The sequence below is a fragment of the Lepidothrix coronata genome, unplaced genomic scaffold, assembly GCF_001604755.1.
Source record: "Lepidothrix coronata isolate B3197 unplaced genomic scaffold, Lepidothrix_coronata-1.0 Scaffold104, whole genome shotgun sequence".
NCBI classification, from domain to species: Eukaryota; Metazoa; Chordata; class Aves; order Passeriformes; family Pipridae; genus Lepidothrix; species Lepidothrix coronata.
In genome coordinates, this window is record NW_016690284.1 from 2,521,203 (window position 1) to 2,540,727 (window position 19,525).

Here is a 19,525-nt window from a genome sequence, read left to right on the forward strand (position 1 = left end):
ATGGGGCTGGGAATCGAACCCGGGTCGCAGCGGTGAGAGTCTTGCACCCTAACCACTAGACCACCAGAGGCCCCACTTCTTTTATAAGGCAGTGACAAGCCCTTCAGCATCCACCTTCTCCGTGCCCTCATTATTATGTATATTTCTTCATTACCCCTCCTCAATAGTGCTTCTTAAGCTGAAGAGTCTTCTACAAATCTCATTCCATGTTCTATCATCCAACTTCTGTATCTTTTGTTTTTCAATACATGTACAAGTTTAGGTAATTAAAAATGTAGTTAATTTGGGACTGAGTGTATTTATTTGTATCTGTAACATACTACATATCAGAATTTAAAAAGAGGAAAATTCTTTGAGTATTTGAGTGTTAAGACAGATGCTAGTTTCAGCCTCATAATTAACTGTAAATTATGTTTTGCCTGCGCTGCAAGGACTCAGACTATTTCTATGTTAAAAACTTCAGTGTCTGTACTAAAAAGAGAAGGGCTATTAAACGCGCGGAAAAATTTAATGTTTAACAAGCCATTACTATTATACAAAAAATCTTGATAAGGATCGAAAGATCATTCACAAGACAAAACTGTGCCCAAGAACTACCTATTGCAGCAACTCTTGAACATTTCCATTGAAGGTACTGAGTATATTCTATGTTTTCCACTGTATTTTCATCCATCAAATCTTGACTGCTGTTGATATACAGCAAATTTTGGCATCTGATGCTAGGTTTCTTATTTATTTGGAGAGTAAGACGACAGAATTGTGCCTTTTACTCAAAAGCCAGCAGGCAAGAGTGTGTCTCAGTACATGCAGACATTTCTTTCATTCAATAGCACACTGGGCTTTAAGCAGGATGAAACACTGCTCCTCTGATACATAGATTCAGATGCAATAAGTTTGCAAGAAAATCTTCAGTGTAAGAAATTAAAAAGCAGTCACACCCAACAAAAGTCTTCTGACTTCCAGAACTGGCCTCACGGGTGCTATGTTTGCTTGTCTTTTAAATAAAAAAAGAGCACCTGAAAACTTTAACAGCAGTTTTTGATTTCTAAACATGAGATTTCTATTTTTCATCATCTTAACTTTTGAGGAAACAAGAGGCATTAGTATGAAGACCCCAAAAACATACTAGGTAAGAGGAAAGAGTGCCATTTTAAAAAAAGAATAAAATAAAAATAATGCATAGAGTTTAGTTTGACAATGCATTCTCACAAAAGCAGAAGAAATAATTTATGAAAGCCTGTAACTGGCTCTCCTGAAGTGCATAGGAGGCACAGCATGCACGTTAGTGCCCAAAGTAGGTAAATAAATGATTCTATGACTGGACCGTTCATAACAGTGAAGCTATCTGTGCTTTCATTTTTTCAGGTTTCAGTACTCTCACAGAGAAAAAAACCCAGCAAACAATTTTCAAACACTGTTTTGAAAAAATATTTCAGCAATAGTGTCTCCAAATAGAAAAACTGGCTTGAATACTTACACCTTTCCTGGACTCTGAGCCTTAACCAAATTCCACAGTAAGTAGAAATTTAGCATAAATATTTATTGAGATCACATTAACACCTGAAGTGTGTGTATGAGCAAATGGATAACTACATATGTAGTTTTTGGGAGGCTCTGGGCTAGTGATGCAAGTCATAAGGATGAATTTGCTTTTTAATTTCATTTACTTATTTATGCATACCAGCATGCAAACTCTTGGGTTAAACTCAGGCCTGTCACTGACAATGTGCCCCTGGAGATCACAGCTTAGTATAAACTGTGAAACTACTACATTTTTCAATTATTTTTTTTAAATGAAAATTAATTCTTCAAATCTCATTAAAAATCACACAACTGCTACTATACTTACTTTCATATTTATGCATTTGCTATAGCTTACCATGCAAATTCCTTATGATTGCCTATATGCATTCTGACAAGGATATTATTTTCAACAATACACATTAATTCTTGTTGCAGACATACAACAAATTTGGAACACCAGAAACCCAGAAATTAAACAAGAAGTGCATTTTTAAACATTCGGTATAGAGATTTTTGTCCTTCAGTACATTTTTCTCGTATTTTGCACAGTCCCATGTTAGAAGATTCAAATGAAGAGTTTCCTACGATCTTTTGTGGGGGACTGCTTATGTCTATAGCACTGCACCCACAAAGAAGTCTTTCAATTAACCACTAACACATAATGATGTAAGGCAGCCTGCATCTCATCAAAAAGATCTGTTCTATTAAGCTGTCGGCACCAATTTGACTGGCAATTCAAAGGTAAATACCTTTCCATCATAACAAGTATTTAGCCACAGGGAACCTCATTTTTCAGATTATTTTGAGGTAAAGAGTAGGGCAGCATCTACTTTAGCTCTGGCAATTGCCACCCCCATTAAATTTGCATGAAGTAGCTAAAAAAACATGTGCAGCTTTTAAACACCAAGTTAATATTTCATTTTTTTCCGCATGGTGAATGATTCACTTACAAGAAGAAAGGAACTATCCTAACCTAGCCTCAGTTGCACCACCATAATAACTAACAGCAAAACTATCAAATCTCACAAAGAAGCAGAATTAATGTCTCTTTTTTTCCACTTTCTTCTTTTTTTTTTTTTTTTTTTTTTTTTTTTATCACTGTCATTCTTTTGGACTCCAGAGGTGTAATTTTTTTTGGTATAGCACAAAACACTCATTTAGAAAGAAGTGGCAGAGCCTTACCTTGGCTGAGTGTTCCATGGTGACAACGACTTTGGTCTGTGCACTGGATACCAGGTCCATGGCACCCCCCATCCCTTTCACCATCTTACCCTAAAATTAAATTTTAATGGAAATGTAACATTTTTATTATTTAAAAAAAAAAAAAAAAAAAAAAAGAGAGAGAGAATATTCTGGCTGCAGTGACAGCACAACATGGTCACTTTTTCCTGCATTGAAAGCCCACCTATTTCATAACCACTGTATTCAAACACCAACAGAGCTTCACCAGAGTGAAAATAGCTTTCTCTTTCTAGGGTCTATATGATGTAAATAGAAGAAGAATGATGAGTAGAACAAGGAGACCCACTGCTATGGCTGGTGCCCTGGGGTGTAACCAAAATCTGAGTAGTACCATTGGCTTAATGGGACACTGACGAGCAATGAATTTAGTTCCAATGGCTCTGTCACTAGAAAAGCAAAGTGTTCATCCTCCTATTGATAAAAATTTCTTCCTCAAAAGAATTCTTGGCTTATGACATCTAGTAACAAGAACATCTGAGCACTATCCACCTTCCAGTTTAGAAAGTCACTTGCCAGTTTAGAAAGTCATGCCTTGCATCACTGTATCAGCACAAACCAATGTTTTGATCTATTCCAGATGTCTGTAGAGGTCATTTCAGAATATGGGCAAATAAATAAATGTGGCTCAGTAATCACTTGTGTTTGTGCCTCAAACTAAGCAATGCTTTCAGCCTCGGGACTCATTCTGCTCTCAAAGAGTGTCAGAACTGCACCTGTTATGACAGCAGCTGTCTTATGGCTTGGTGTTCAGCTACCTTTACTTTTACTTTCTGTAGTGCTACAGCATTCAATCCCTGCCTGCTTCCATCACCTTAAACTGGATGCACCAGATCTTAGAACAGATCCAAAGTTGGCACACTTCTGACAGGAAATGACTATAGGTTTAAAGTTCTATCAGTATGAGCAGAGCAATCATTTTTGAACAACAAGCACTAGACCCAATAATCAAACAGGGCAACAACCTCATATACCAATCCAGGGTTGCTAAGGAGTGCAAAAAGGGGAGTGGAACACCATGATAGGAGAGGTTAGTGGGAAACATGCAAGGAGGGCAACAAAGTGAAGGGTCTTGAGAGAAAGCCGTATAACTGAGGGCACTGGGTCTGTTCAACTTGGAGAAGAGGAGACTGAGGGGAAACATAATCACAGCCTACAACTTCCTTGTGAGGGGAAGCAGAGGGTCAGACACTGATCTCTCTGGCAAGCAGAGACAAGACCTGTGGGAATGGTCTGAAGTTGTGTCAGGAGAGATTTAGTTTGGATATTAGGAAAAGGTTCTTCACCCAGAGGGTGGTTGGGCACTGGAACAGGCTCCCCAGGGAAGTGGTCACAGCATCAAGCTGTGACTGATTATATGGACAGTAATACAACGTATGCTGTTTTATATACAAAACCTAGAAGTTTATGGTTAAATGACTGAAAAACTTCCTAGTACAAAGCTTTCTCTTACGCTTCCTTCTATCAGCTATATGATTCAGTACCTTATAAGAATCAGTACCTATGGTCCATGATAAAAAACACATGGAAGAGACTTGTCTCATTAAACTGACAAGTTAGCAACTTATTAGTCTGTTGATCATTATGGTCTCTTGATTGTAGTGAAGGGAATATTCACCACTGTCCCCCCTTCTTCCCTTCCCCAAAATAATACTTTTCTACTGTTTGCAGAGAGGAGAATAAATCACACCTTCCTATATCTATAAAAAATCCCTTTGGAATTGCTCTGGCCACACTAATATTTAATATTAATTATATTAATTATTGTGACTACTAAATATTTCTTTGCAAATACAAATGTATTTATCTCTGTCCTTAGCTTCCTGGTACTGCTCAGATCATTCTCCATCCTACCTGGAAATACAGAGTTCTTAGAGAGACTGCAGTGACCTCTCACATACCTGCCAAAAGCTCACTTACAAGACAATGCAGAAGCTGAAGATGACATATTATCTCCCCAGTAACTCAGAATACGTTTGCATTGAGGATTATGCCATCAATGTACCTGTCCTGACAATGCCATTAATTCATTTTCCAGGCCTATTAGTTCTATTAACTAGTAAAGACCTACAGCAACAAGTAAATACCTGAAGAACCAAGTGCTGATGAAGGTCAACAACAAATCTACTTCTGGAGAAGTCATACAGGACTGAGAGAAGAGACATCATCCCTTTGTGTACAGAGAAACAGGAAAATGCAAGTCAAAGAGAGGGAGCTTCATCTGCTCCTGCTTTTTAGGAAAACATATTCATCACTGTAGGGTGGTGCCTGGTGAAGCAAATCAATTAAGCATTATATGCAACCAGCCAAGTAATTACATGTTGAGGAATACCCAAAGCAGAAGAGCCTTACATTGCCCTCAGTGCATCTACCAAACTACCACAACTTGCACTTTCCCCCACATCATACTGGCCAGCTGCATCCTAAATTTGAATTAAAATATTCAAGACTAAAAGGTGATTCCAAAAAGACACTTTGCCCCTTTTTGCCCCCCACCCCCCACTCTCTCCATTTATTTATTTAAGACGATTTTTGTTAGTTCCCAATTGCATTGGTGCTGCTAATTTAAGAAACCAGAAGCAAAGGCTTAGAGCACTGGTAGAGCATTAGTAATTTGAAATACTGTTATAAAACCCACTTGACCAGCAACAGTTTGAAGTGAGAATAAAGGATTTTTGAATTAAACATGTGGTTCCTGGGAGGTGAAATTTTGGCAATATTTATACAGAGTGTTAGGTAGAGGACACAAGCTGACAGTTTGCTTGCACCTTCTCAGTTACAACAAAAGGTGGGAATTCTGCTTTTCCCATCGTGTTTTCATCAGCACTTCTTGCTAAGTTTCAGTCCAAATAAGATGCAGAAATTTTGGACCTGATGGATTTTTCTTTTTTAATTGAGATAATCAACTCTTCTGCTTCTTCACCATCATAAATCCACATAAAATTACTGTATGTTCTTGTAATGCCTACCTATAAGAAATTGATTGTTATTGTGGTGATGGGGCATCTTTAAGAAAATATGATAGAAGGGTACATACTTTCTCATTTAATGTCCTCATATCTGAATATCATTTGAGTGGTCAAAACATAACATTAAAGAGCTCGAGGAATTAATTTAGCCTAACAGTAATTCCTAAACAGAAACCTTTCTATTCATTTGGTCACATGCAGCACACAAGACAACCTGGCATTCCAGAGGAAACTTGTGAGTACTCCAGAGTGGGTGAGACAGTCAAGATATTTTTCAAGAGAATGTGAAGTTTTTCCAAAATGGTATTTCAAGCAAGCTAGAAAAATGTCATAGCAAGCAGGAAACAATTTATAAGAACATCCAAAGAGACTAAAAAGAGGTAGCTGAGAGAAAAGAGGAAAACTTAGGAGCCTTCTAACACTGTTAAGGTCTTGAATCCCTGTTGGTGTCTTAAATCTTTCCTCTACATTCTCCAGGGAATACAGATTTTTCTTCCGTAATTGAATTTTATAGCTACTCCCAACATCATAGGATAAAATGCACCTGAACAGTTCTGGTTAAGTTAAAGTAACATAATCTTTTGAGACAAACACATATCACATAAACAGTGCAGCAAAGTAGATGCTAATGATGTGTGAAAACTTATCAGTGGTAAAAGCATATTAGAACGCAGCTTGAGTAATTCCACTTAAAACTGAGCATCAAAGGGCAGGCAAGGTGAAAATGTATACCTGTTTGGAAAGGAACTGAGCCTGTTAAGAGTCCTTGCCAATGTTGCCAGCAGCCCTAACACTCTATTAAACAAACAGCATTTAGTCTGAAATTTCTCTTTCCTTCTATCAGATAAAAGAATACACATGCCTTACACATCCAAAGTTAGTGAAACTGCTGTTTCAAAAAGTCTTACAGAAGATAACTAGTGCCTCTAGTTTAACCTGCAGGCTTCCCATTCAATCTCAATTTTCACACATCCCCCTGAAGACCTTGAACACGCTACCTAGAATGAGAGAGTAAAGAATTTAAAGATGTCGGCATTGTGTCTGACAGCCACAGACACAAACTAGGTGGCAGGTACAGAATTTATTGCCAGACTTAGCTTCCTTATGGAAGGAAATGACTGTATCGTGCTAGGGACAGACACTAAAACTCAGAGCAATCGGAACAGTACGAACTCCACAGAGAAAAGCAGAAATTAAGATAATGTAGTGGACACAAGATACTGCCATCATGACCACAGCCGTGCTAACGCTGCAATCGAAAGTAGGAACTTAAGAGCCCTCCAAAGGTTTCTGCTCTGCCCCTCTCTGCAGCGGTGTGTAGGCACTACTAACACATCAGACCCACAGCGCTCCCTTTCTGTATAGCTACCATCTGCCTTTACAGATGTACCAGCATCAAATGACACACACAGCACAGGTAGGGAGGTCATCAGAGCCACATACACCTATCTAACAAAAATATCTTGTCAATTGCAGTGGAGTTCCATATGGCTGGTTTGGGTTTTGTTTGTTTGTCTTTTTTGGGGGGTGGTGCATATTAGCTCAAACCTTCAGGTTGTACAAAAAAGATACCAATCAGAAGGTAATATTAAAAAAATAAATATGCATACATCTACTTTAACTTCATAAAAACGCAGATGACAATCTTTTGCCCATTCCTAACAGTCCTGTCCCATGTTTAAAGTAGAGGTATGTTTGTAGTTGATTCTAAAATGAAAGCCACAACTCCTTCAGATTTCACTTTCCATTTTTTCAGTGAAAAAGAATGGATGACAATTGTATCAAAAAGACAGATAAAGCTCAAGATTAAGTGTTCTGAACTACAATTTCTGTCCTATTTACCACTGATTTTATGTCCTTATATGTCCCACCTACAGAATTATTGTAATTCTACTGTCAACTAGGACGACTGGATTAGATTTTATTCTGAGAAAAAAAAAATTAAGAAATCATTAATGGGATTTTTCAATCAGTAGAGTGGGTAATGCAACAACACAAGAAAAAGTTAATACTGACTGAATGCAACAAAACTGAGCACATCCTAAATGCACAATTGAGCAAAGGTATTTTTTAAAGGATCCAAAAAAAAAAAGGATTAATTGTACTGTTTAGCCACACAGAAAATGGCCTGATTTTCAAGAATGCTTACCAGGTATTCCCTAACACACACACAAAATGAAAAGCAAAATTTAAAAGTAACTTTTGAAAGAATGGAGCGTAAGTTCTTGAATGATTGCTTTTTCTTGGCAAAATGTATTAATAACTCTTCCTTAAAATGTAACACACACAAATATGTGGACTAACTATATTTTCATCTTTACTTTTCATAATCAGAATATTAAGGCAGCATAAGATATGTGTGAAGAAAGTTGGTCAAATTTTATTCTTTTATTCTCCCATAAACCTAGCTTGAAATAACCATTGGCAACAGTTTTCACTGACAGAGTGAAATTCAAATGAATACACCAAGAAACTGCATCTCAGGAGCAATGTAAAACAGTCTGTGACACGCTTCATTGAAATGGATTTGCGTTCCAGTGACGAGCGTTTTTCAGTGTAATGGGACAATTAAGCTGTCCATTTACCTTCGCATACCACTTCCAAAACACACAGCATAGCATGCAATAATTAAATTTTACTGCTAACATAATACTAGTCTCTCTTGAAAGTGATGGTTCCATATCGTAGTAACAGTTCTTATCACTAACCCACAGATCAGAAGTCCTTTGACATACGCTTGTATTTTTGAGACAGGCAGAATTTCTTCAGCTCTCATTATACAGATGCCTAATGCACAGCTGCCACTTCCCACATTGAAAATTTAAGAGAGTATGAATAAAATACCAACAAGGAGCTCCTACATTCCTTCTGTGCAGTCTGAAGAGAAATAAACAGGAAGAAAATTGACAGAGAAAGCCCTCAAAAGGGTGGAAGAAGTAGAGCTAACACAATATGCTCCCTTTCTCCTTTGTGGCTCCAGGACTCTTCCCATGGTGGTAATTATGTGCTGCAAGGGCTCTGCAGGGCTTTCTGGCACGTTTGTTGGGAGATAAGCAGCAAGCTTATATACTACTGTAGACTTAATTTCAAAAAGTGTGTCTGCAAAAACCTAATACATCTGCAGATTAAAACAATGTCCCATTGAAAAGTAGATTTCCAAGGAGACTCTAGGTAACTGATTCTTTCAAACACTGATGCAGCTCCACTAGTCCTAAACATCAGACAACTTGATATAACTATTGAGAGAAACCCAGTCACTGAGCATAATTAACCTGCATGTTTCCTATTCATACAGAATTTAGCCAATTTGTAGTCCTTAACTTATTTTTACAGTTAATAGTTAAAATACCTTTCTCAAAATTTCTTGCAAGTTGAAACAAAACACAGACAGTTTAGTGCATTCAGTGCAACAGAAATACCGGGAGAACTAGAAGAGTTACTAGACAGTGTGTTTGGATTCCAAATGAAAATAAGCCTTGTGCAAAGACACTCCTATTCTAGCCAAGTGACAAACAGGTTGCAATAGGCCGCCTTGGAGAAGACCTACAGTGCTGTCGGGCATTCAAGGATGCATTCATGAAGACTCGTCCTTTCTTCCATCATTAAAAATGGTATTTTCAAGTCGGAAAAACTCTTGCTGTGGAGCCCTCTGCTCCCAGACTTGGCACTACAAATAACAATTAAAGGCAAAAATAAAACCAAAAAACCGTCACACAGTCACGGACTCAGCTGGTCTCTGTCAGTTTACTTTTATTTTTAAAAATGTCTTTACTAATGAATATGCAGTTCACTTCATGGTCAAAGCGTCCCAAATTGTGCAAGAGATGTACTTTGCAGCTCTGTAGAAAAACTACCAATAATGTATAAAATTATATTCCTAATGCCTTAGGTTATACTCACCTCTACAGATTGTAAATTAAAAGATTTATTATTGAATTGGAATTGGGTTTCCTCATTTCTTCTTCTCAGATAATCTTCTTTGATAAAGCTTAGAATATCTGTATAATTTTCTTTCATCGTATTTCATTATTAATGCTTTAATCCTTTAGGTTTGGCTAGTCCAATTCAGAGCATTAAAATCTAAGGCTACTGCTTCTAATATTCAAGGATTTTCTTTTTCCAAGAATGATCCAGATTTATGTAACTAAACTGCATCTCCTGCACAAATTACGTGACTCTTCTCCTCAGCTAACTAACTTAACATTATCTTAACAATCAAAACATTAATTTTATACTCCACCAGAAGAATATACAAAGTTAGAGTTAATTTGCTTGCTCAAAATTGTATTTGGTTTGTATTTTTTGTAGAGAATAGAGATACTAAATAGTGTCAGGCCCAGTGTCATCCCTGAGGCTGCTGCTTGTTAATCCTGGCCACTCGGCTGGTGGCTTAGGAAATGGCCAGCTTCTTTGGCACCTTTGGATGTATCCTGGCTGCCTCTGTGAATTTACACACATTAATCAGTCCTCAGTATTCTTCTAAGATGAGTACTAAGTGCCACATGTGTCACACATCTCTTAAATACCTGCAGGGATGCTGACTCCACTACTTTCCTGGGGAGCCTGGTCCAATGCTTGACAACCTTTTTGGTGGGGAAATTGTTCTTAACATCTAATCTAAACTTCCCTTGAAAAAACTTGAGGCCGCTTCCTCTTGTATTGTTACTTGTTAGAAGAAGAAGCTGAACCCCATCTCTCTACAACCTCCTTTCAATTAGCTGTAGAGAGCAGTAAGGTCTCCCCTGAGCCTTCTTTCCTCCAGGCTGAACACCCCCAGCTGCTGCTCACAAGACCCCTCACCAGCTTTGTTGCTCTTCTGTGGACATGCTCCAACACCTCAATGTCCTTCCACCACCAGGCATCTTTCCAGCCACTCTGCCTCAGCCTGCAGTGCTGCTTGGGGTTGCTGAGATCCATGGGCAGGACCCAGCACTTGGCCTTTTTGAGCCTCATATCACTGGCCTCAGCCCATCGATCCAGACTGTCCATATCCCTCTGCAGATCCTTCCTGCCTTCCAGAAGATCAACACTTCCTCTCAGTCTGGTGTCATCTGCAAACTGAGGGTGCACTGGATCACTCCCATACAGATCCTCAATACAAATATTAAACAGGGTTGGTCCTAATACTGACCCCTGGAGAACACCACTAGCGTCTGGCCCCAAGTTGGATGTAACTCCACTCATCAGTACTCTCTGGGCTTGGCCATCCAGACAGTTTTTTACCCAGCCAAATGTCCACCCATCCTAGCCACAAGCCACCACTTTTTCCAGAATATTGTGGGAAATGGTGTCAAAAGCTTCACTGATGTCAAGGCAGCCAACAGCCACAGCCTCATCCACTAAGCAGGTCACCTTGTCATAGAAGAAGATCAGGTTGCTCAAAGCAAGAGCAACCCGCCTTTCACAAACCTGTGCTGGCTGGGCCAATGCCCTGGTTGTCCTGTATGTGCTGCATGATGGCACTCAGGATGATCTGCTCCAGGACCTTCCCTGGCACTGTGGTCAAGCTGACAGACCTGCAATTCCTGATCCTCCTTCCCGGCCCTTCTGTACACAGGTGTCACATCCACCAACCTCTAGTCACCGAGGACCTCCCAGGTTAACCAGAACTGCTGGTACATGATGAAAAGTGGGTCCGTGAATATTTCCACCAACCCCCTCAGCACCCTTGCATGGATCCCATCTGGTCCCTTGACCCGTGGGTGTCTAAGTGGTGTAGCATGTCACCAACCATTTCCTCCTGAATTATGGGGGCTCCATTCTGCTCCCTGTCCCTGTTTCCCACCTCAGGGGGCTCAGTACCTGGGAAACAACTGGTCTTACTATTAAAGACTGAGGCAAAGAAGGTATTAAGTATCTCAGCCGTTTCTGTGTCCTTTGTCATTATGTTTCCCCTGCATCCAGTAAAGGATGGAGAATTTCCTTAGCACTTCTTTTGCTGTTCATGTACTTACAGAAGCACTTTTTATTGTCTCTTACAGCAGTAGCCAAATTAATTTCTAGTTGGGCTTTGGTCCTTCTAATATTCTCCCTGCATAACCTTGTGACACCCTTGTAGTCCTCCTGAGTATGCTACCTTCTCATTAATGTTATGCTGCACAGTTATATTTTTTACCTGTAATAAGTTTCTCCCTACTGAAATCTGATGTCACAGGCATTTCATCCATTTTGTGCTTTCAGATTCATCAACTTCCAGCTGCAGGGTCCCTTCACTATTGTTTCTACGGTTTTTCTGCTAGTACAGCATGCCAGCTGTATCAGTAGTTATATTAGTGTTGTTTAATGGTAAGGGATGTTCAGAAATGCGTATTAAAAAGACAGAGGTTTTGGTGTTACAGAGGAACACAGCAGAAGCTCTGGTATTTTGTTTTGACCTGTGCCCAGCCTCTGATATATGTCACAACAACAATCATAGTTATGTGCCTTCTACTAGGAAGGATGGAGAAAATAAAAGCAGTACTTTGTGCACGTTGTAACTGTAGTACTTTGTAGTAAGCTTCTGCCCCTGCAGAAGGGCAGCGGAAACTCTTTCATAAATGCTTCTATTCTGAGGGTCTCAGAAAGACATCAGAAGAAAGGAACTACAAACAAAGCAAGTACACACAGGGTTATGTGCAGTCAATCCCACAACTTCTAAAAGCTCAAGTGAGACAATTAATTTAAATTGCCACAGGAGCCAGCACCGCTGTGAGAGTGCATGGTCTTGCTGCTGCTCTGTACATGCTGTGGATTGCCCTGCTAGCAGCAATTTCTGATGTTAGCTTGAGACACACAGATAGGTCAGATGTGTCCTGCACTCATGAACTGAAATGTGGCTCCATCCAGTAGCTCCCAGCAGTCATGGGCTATCTGTTCTGGCCTATCTGCCCTACTCCATGCCTGTGACCTCAGTGTTTCTCTTCTACCTCTCTTGACTAACTTCTCCCAACTGCACACTCCTCCCAGGGGCTCCATAGAAATTTGTCACCTCCTTTTCCTTTCCCTCCTCAGAAACACTCTTGTTACTTGGAGAAATACCAAAGTGAGGAAGACAAAAAGCCATTAAATAGTAGTGCTTAATGGAATAAAATTACCAACAAACACCAGTGTTTAGGAAGTAACTTCTGCCTAAGCGAACAGCATTGTTTACTGCATGTGCTTAAAATATTCACACTCTCTTCTTCCTTTACTCATGGGATTTTTCTCTCCATTAAGAATCAGCAGATAAGAGCAAAGAAGGGGCTGTAATTATTGCAATGAGACTTCCTTAGCTCAGTTCCTAATAATAAGTGCAAGTAAATACACACATGCACGCACTAGGGCTCAAGTGTTATCAAGCTCTTATGGAATAGAAAGGATTGCTTCATGATGGCACTTATTCAAAACACATAGAGCTATTACTTGCCTCTGAAAATACCATCAATACAAGAATTCAAAAGCTACAGTGTATAAGAAATGCTTAACCAAAGCTAAATGAAAAGCAAAGTGAAAAATGTTACAACAAAATACATTTAAAAGTTTCCTTACACAAATCTTGTGACTAAAAAAGAAATACATCTTGCTCATAATTAAATTTAACTGACAATAAAATATCATCTTATTTACAAGAAAAACAGGATGATCTGAATGTCTATGGGTTGGTTAATCCCATTTTAAAAATCTGTACTGTAGAATACAAGTGACATGTCAATAAAGCAGATTAAGAATCATCCATCCAACAGATCTCAATAAGAGTAACCAAGGAAAAATTACTGCTGACTGGAAAGACTCCTGGCTGGATTTATGGAGTGTCACTGGGCATATTTACTCACAGATAAATAAAAACTTACTGCAGAAGAAATTTGCAGACACCCAAAGGTTAGGAAGCGTGGAAAATAGAGATAGCAAAAAGCCATAGGGACTCATGTGGTGTATGCTGTAGTATGAAGTAAAAAGGTACATATCAAAGATAACAAAAAGACAAACTCTACCCAAAGTCTGATTTTGTACTTCCCTGTTTTGAAAAAATACCAGTTATTCATAAATTTGGGGTTGAACAGAAAGGAGAACCATCTTCATAGGAAATAAGCAACACCAGATATGGAAAATAATGTTCTTGATATATATGAATGAAAAACTAAAATCAGTACCTTTTAGAAAACATAAAGCACCAAAGGAAGTAATAAGTAAATCTGCACAGTTTTGTGAAAGATCACAATCAATCTAAACTTCAATGTTTCAAGAAATATATGTGTAAATGAATCTGTTCATTAGAACAAAATGCCACCTTCATCTTCTGATTGTTCAGATCTTGGAAGGTAAGTCACACAAAATTTCAGTGAAAGAATTTCAACATCATCACAAAAATCAGTTTAACTTCTTTATAGTAAAAAGTATTCTGAAAGAGAGTAAAAAGTGCAAAAAGCTACTGGAAAAGTGAATGTTAGTCCCTGAAAGGACTGCGTGGGTATTGTAAGTATTATTTGTGCCTGCAGTATCTGTGAATGCTGTGCTTTTGTTCAGTCTAATTTAGGACACAAGCTAAAGTTCAGATTTTAGAAGCAGTATAGACTGTCCCATGCTTTGCTTCAACACAGATGTTTCTAGCAAGCTGAAAAAAACCACAAAAATAATTCTGATATTCTCCAGTTGTGATATATCTTTGGAAGCTGATTCTAACAGGAATTAAACAAGCTCTAGACAGTCAACTAATTATATTGGGAAAATATGTAGAATTTGAAGTTTATCTACATATAGCAAAAGTTGAATTTTCACCTCTTCCTCAAAAGATAACTGTAAACATACTATGAGCAAAAATTAATTTTGATTCAATGCTTAAATGATATAAAAATACACCTTGAGGTATTAAATAAAAATAGATGTAGTTTATCAAGTTTAGAAAACGCTTGTTGGGCATGACTAATTTTCCAAATAAAGAATTGACAGAACTATGAAAAAAATCCAAAAGTTGGCATGAGAAAATATGTTGATTTTAACTGCAAGTTTTAATTTAAATCAAAAAAGTAACTCTATTTACTATAATGAATAACAACCCTGAACACTGCTTGCTAAAAAGCTTTGGAACATATAAGGAAAGTCCAAGGAAAAGCCAACGGAAATGGAATTCAAAACTCAAATAACCATCCCAAGCAGATGAAACCAAGCAAAAAAACAAGTGGTTAATTGCTCCAGCTCATGACATTGCTTTTCAAGAATGACTGCTATATTGAATAGCTCTTAGATTCAGTACAAATGTAACTGCATGAAATTTTATATCCTCAGATACCAATATGGTTGGTTAAAACAACTGGCATATTTTGGCCTTAAAATGATTATTATTAATGATTATTCAGGAGTACTTTTTTCCAAATATTTCAACCTCATGAGCTACAAGCAGAGATGCATTTTTGCTGGTTTACAAGGAATACTTTAGAGCAGGAATCTTTATTTATTACTTGTTCACTTGGGTATTTTGAAGAATACTTCTCTTGCCACTTCAATTTACAAAAGCAACGAAAAAGCAAGGAAACTAGTTCTTCCTACCTAAATTCAGTGTACAGCTTGAGTAAACAGAAGGCTTTACCAGGTGCAGAAACATTCAACACTGCTTTAGTAGGATCAAAGGATTGTCAAAGAAGAAAATCTCAGGAGTTAAGAAATCTTGAATATAAAGTATAGCCTAAGGACATATTTATATAGTGACTTTCATTTTCTAAAATAATAAAGAGAATGTCAGACTAAGGCAACGCAGCTAAACAAAACCTAGAATTTGCCTGACAATTGAAATAAAAAGATGTATAGATTAAAATCATCTAGAACTGCGCCTACAAAAAACTTCTAAATATCATTTACAAAAAAAAATTTAGTTTATACTATGACAACTTACCTTTAAATAATTTTTCTAGTCTACCTTCAAAATTTTGACAGAGATTGTAATAATTCAGAGTAATTTTTAAAAGCCACTATGTAAGCAATTAGTTTCTACTTGTACAAGACATCACAGCCACCACAAGATAACATAAAAGAAGTGCCTTCACTAAACCAACTCTACTTCACCCAGTTAAAACAAAAGAGTAGTTCTTAGCCTGATATGAAGGGCAAAATACCTTGCTTAGACTCTCATTGACATGTACCTGCAGTACTAGGCTGATAGTTTAGATTATTTACAATAGTTTACATCAAACACCTGGAAAAAATACAGTTTACAACATGTAAGTTTTTTTAAGTGAGCTATTTAAAATATGCAATTAGAGTTTGGGTAGCTTTGAGAATCAGAGCCAAATCAGGTGGACTCCAATTTTAGTTACTTAAGACTTCAACTCCTTGAAAACTTACACTACTATAATTTTGCCTTGGCTCAAATAGCAAATCTAGGGTTAAACATGTAATACAATTTATCCCTTATATTTCTAAGTGTGTGTGGGTTACTCTCTGGAGTCCAGCTTCATTAATCACTTTTGAATTCTAGTTCCAGTACTTCAAGACAAAAAAAAGAAATTGGAATAGGACAAAGCAAAGTCAACCAGTATAACCTTAATGCACATCATACATGAACTCCTACAGTATACCTGACCATCAGATTATGTTTAAAACACCAAGTTCTACAAAGAGACATAAAACACCAATAGAAGAGCACACAGAGTGGTGGAGTAATGGCAGCACTAATTTTCAGACCTCATTTTTTCACAATACTAACTGGAGGACACTGCAAATAGAAGAGAGTCTTGAAAAAGTAAGCACTTTTATCAGTGGGGTCTGAAAAGATCTAGTCAGCACTAGTCCAGCTGTTCTCAGATGTATGACCATAAAAACAGGTTATGCTATGAGAACACCTAAGCAAACACATGCTAAGGAAAACTGTTTTCTTACGGATTTATCTCTTCTATGTGTCATATTTCAACCTAGCCATAACTCCTCCACATGCACTACAACTGCCCACAGACACCTGGAATAGCCCTTCACATAACCCTTTCTCCCACATCTGCTTGTGTACTCCCACATCAGACTTTGTCCTCTCTCAAAAAAAGCACCTTATGCTCCAACCACTGCTCCACAACTTCCATGCTCACAGGTCTGCTGGAGAGGTTACAGACTGCTGGGCTCAACTAACGCTTTCCAAGAGATAGGACATTCTTCGCAGTTTTGTCCTCCCAACAAAACTTTTGTACTCAGCTTTCAGCTTTCACAGATTTTCCCAAGACCTTTAGCACCGCTCAGGCAGACAAAAATACCTGAAACCAGGTTAATAGGAAAATTTGTTTCTGGACATCTCTGACACAAAGACTTGTCTAGATGTCGTATCATATTGAAAGCCATTGAAAATATCGAACTCGTCAACAGTATGAAAGTTACATATGTTGTTTAATGTTAAAACATAAATTTCAAAGAATGGCTTAATGTCATCAGCTGCCTAAATAATACTGGAATTAGCTTACATTTCTGTGGTTCTAACCTGTAGGTCTGCTTGGCTAAATACAGTGGTATTGCTTCCTTCTTAATGTATTCAAAAGGGCAATGGTGTGATCTGTCAACAGGAACATTCAGAAAACTAATGCCGGCATTTTTTCATAATTTTATAATGAGTTGCTTGCTATTTTACACTTTTCTTCAAGTCACTGCTCCAGGTGGAACCATACAAGAGTTGTCGCTCTCAAGAAAAAGCATCAACCCTCAGCAAAAAACCCATGACATTTGAAAGGCATGAGAGGAATGAAAAAGGCTTGCATCAATCATGCTTTGCTTTTCACAGTGCTCAGTGCAAGCATAGTTTTAGAGGAAAGCAGATTGCTTGGTGCCAGCAATATGCAGAAAAAATGCACATACCCTCTATTTTAATGCTTTGAATTTCACAACCCACATTCTACTTCTGCTCTTTTCTCCTTCACCTGACCCTCAGCTATATCTATGTTATCCTAAATATAGTGACAGTAGTTCAAACACCTACTTACAGGAATCATCCAGTTGGCCAGGTCACCGTACTTGGACACTTGCATAGCTCCAAGCATTGTCAAGTCAACATGGCCGCTGGCAACAGAAAATTGTAATTAGCATATCATGTTCAAGTAACAGCCCACAAACCTTAAGAAGCTTTTTTTCATTCTCATTACATCAATCTAAAAATGGTCGCACATGACAGAGAAAGCAACCATTGTGCCACGCATATAGCTGGGTTTATTTCCCCTCTAGATGTATCGCTGGTGCAAACTTCTCTTTATGCCTACTGAGCCTCAAAAACATTCCTACTTTCGTCTGGTTTTCGTTAATTGCATGCACACTCAATCAGCTCTGAACTCGTACTTTTAAGTGCACTCCTTCACATATTTACATGCACTCATTATCCTTTCAGAGCCATTAGGATTTAGTGTTTGTTTGCATCCAACCTCCTTTCCGAAAAACAAACAAAAAACAGGTGCAGAGGGTGAATTTCCATGAAGGAGGTGGAATGAGGATCACAATTGCAAGCTGAGCTAAAAAAATATAGAGTGCAAGTACAGATTAGATACTTGGAAATGACTAAAAAGTAGTTGTTAAAACATAGTTATAAATGTGTTTATATATGGCCAGGTGGTGGTAGGCACAAACATCATTACGGTATCTATTAGTTACAGTGGTTCTTTTATTTCCAACAGCTAGGCTAAATCCTCTGTAAACCATCACTGATTAAGTCCAGGATAATTTTACAGGTTTTTAAATGCTAACCACATTTGAAAGAAATACTAATGAGTTCAGTCATTGACTCAGTTTATTCTTTTCCTGTTTCAAAAGATCAGGGTTTGTGTTGTTACATACCCTCTTATCATTGCAAATGATTCATCACTAGAGAAATAGGAAGAACCTGGAAGAACAGTCACTGTCTCCTTACCTGTAAAAGAAATAAGCTACAGTATGTATGTATTTTGTTTCTTTGACAAATCAAGTCACAGCTATTAACCAAGAAATAAGGGTTTTTTAAGAAATTCCTTTGGAGTCAGTACAGCTATGGACCTGATTACCCTTACTATGTCAAATGTTACCCTAATCAGTCATACTGAATTGTGAAGCAATTTGTTTTCAGTTTTTAATGATAGGATTGTCTGCTCTTTGACCACCTGCAGTTCCAGGCAAGACATCACTAAAACCAGAGTGTAAGAAATATCTGTGGACTTTAGCTTTCTGCACAATTCATAGAAAAAGTGAGAAGTAACTCTTTTGAAACAGAGAAAGAGAGGGTCTTAAGGAGACAGGGAGGCTGCAAGAAAGAGTGACAGTTTATAGTGCTAACAATGTAGAATACAGAAAGATAAATGACAGGTCTAGTCTATTCTTGCTTTGTTAAAGTGCACAAGAAAATGTGCTTCTGAGTGCTGTACTGTTCTCTGAACAATGATTGGGTCAAGCAATGGAGCACACCTGGAAGCATCTTATTTGTCTGTCCAGGGCTCTTTTCTTCCTTTCCTGCCAATTCTTTGAATCAGTCTAAGCAACAACCACATATACAGGGTGCCTCTGAAAAGGCATAAGAAAGACAGTCAAAGGTGAAATTATAAACTAAGCATGGGAAACTTGAGAGAAAAAAACCAACAAACCGAAATATTTTAGCACCAGATGACATTGTAAAGGAACAGTGTAACAACAAAGGAAAAGGGGAATAAGGCATCATTACAAATGAAAAGGGGAATAAGGCATCATTAAACAATTTCCAAAAAACAGAGGAAAAAAGACAATTAAATTAACTGAGAGGATGGGAATAGAGAATAAAACAGTGTAGAAGAGTTAAAACACAGATCTAAGACACTTGGTTTAATTACTGAGTTCACCTGATGTATCTTATATACTAGTTGTATGGAAATTAAATT

General features: G+C 37.9%; 1 protein-coding gene across 1 annotated transcript in view; it reads right to left on the bottom strand.

Annotated features, from left to right (window-relative positions):
- Positions 1–19,525, bottom strand: part of OXCT1 (3-oxoacid CoA-transferase 1) — an 88,654-nt gene that overhangs the window by 15,138 nt on the left and 53,991 nt on the right. The window contains exons 12-14 of the mRNA XM_017823650.1: positions 18,480–18,552; positions 17,639–17,714; positions 2,707–2,796 (exon numbers count right to left, since the gene is read on the bottom strand). Of these exons, the coding sequence (XP_017679139.1) occupies positions 2,707–2,796; positions 17,639–17,714; positions 18,480–18,552 (239 nt within the window). The remainder of the gene's footprint in view (positions 1–2,706; positions 2,797–17,638; positions 17,715–18,479; positions 18,553–19,525) is intronic.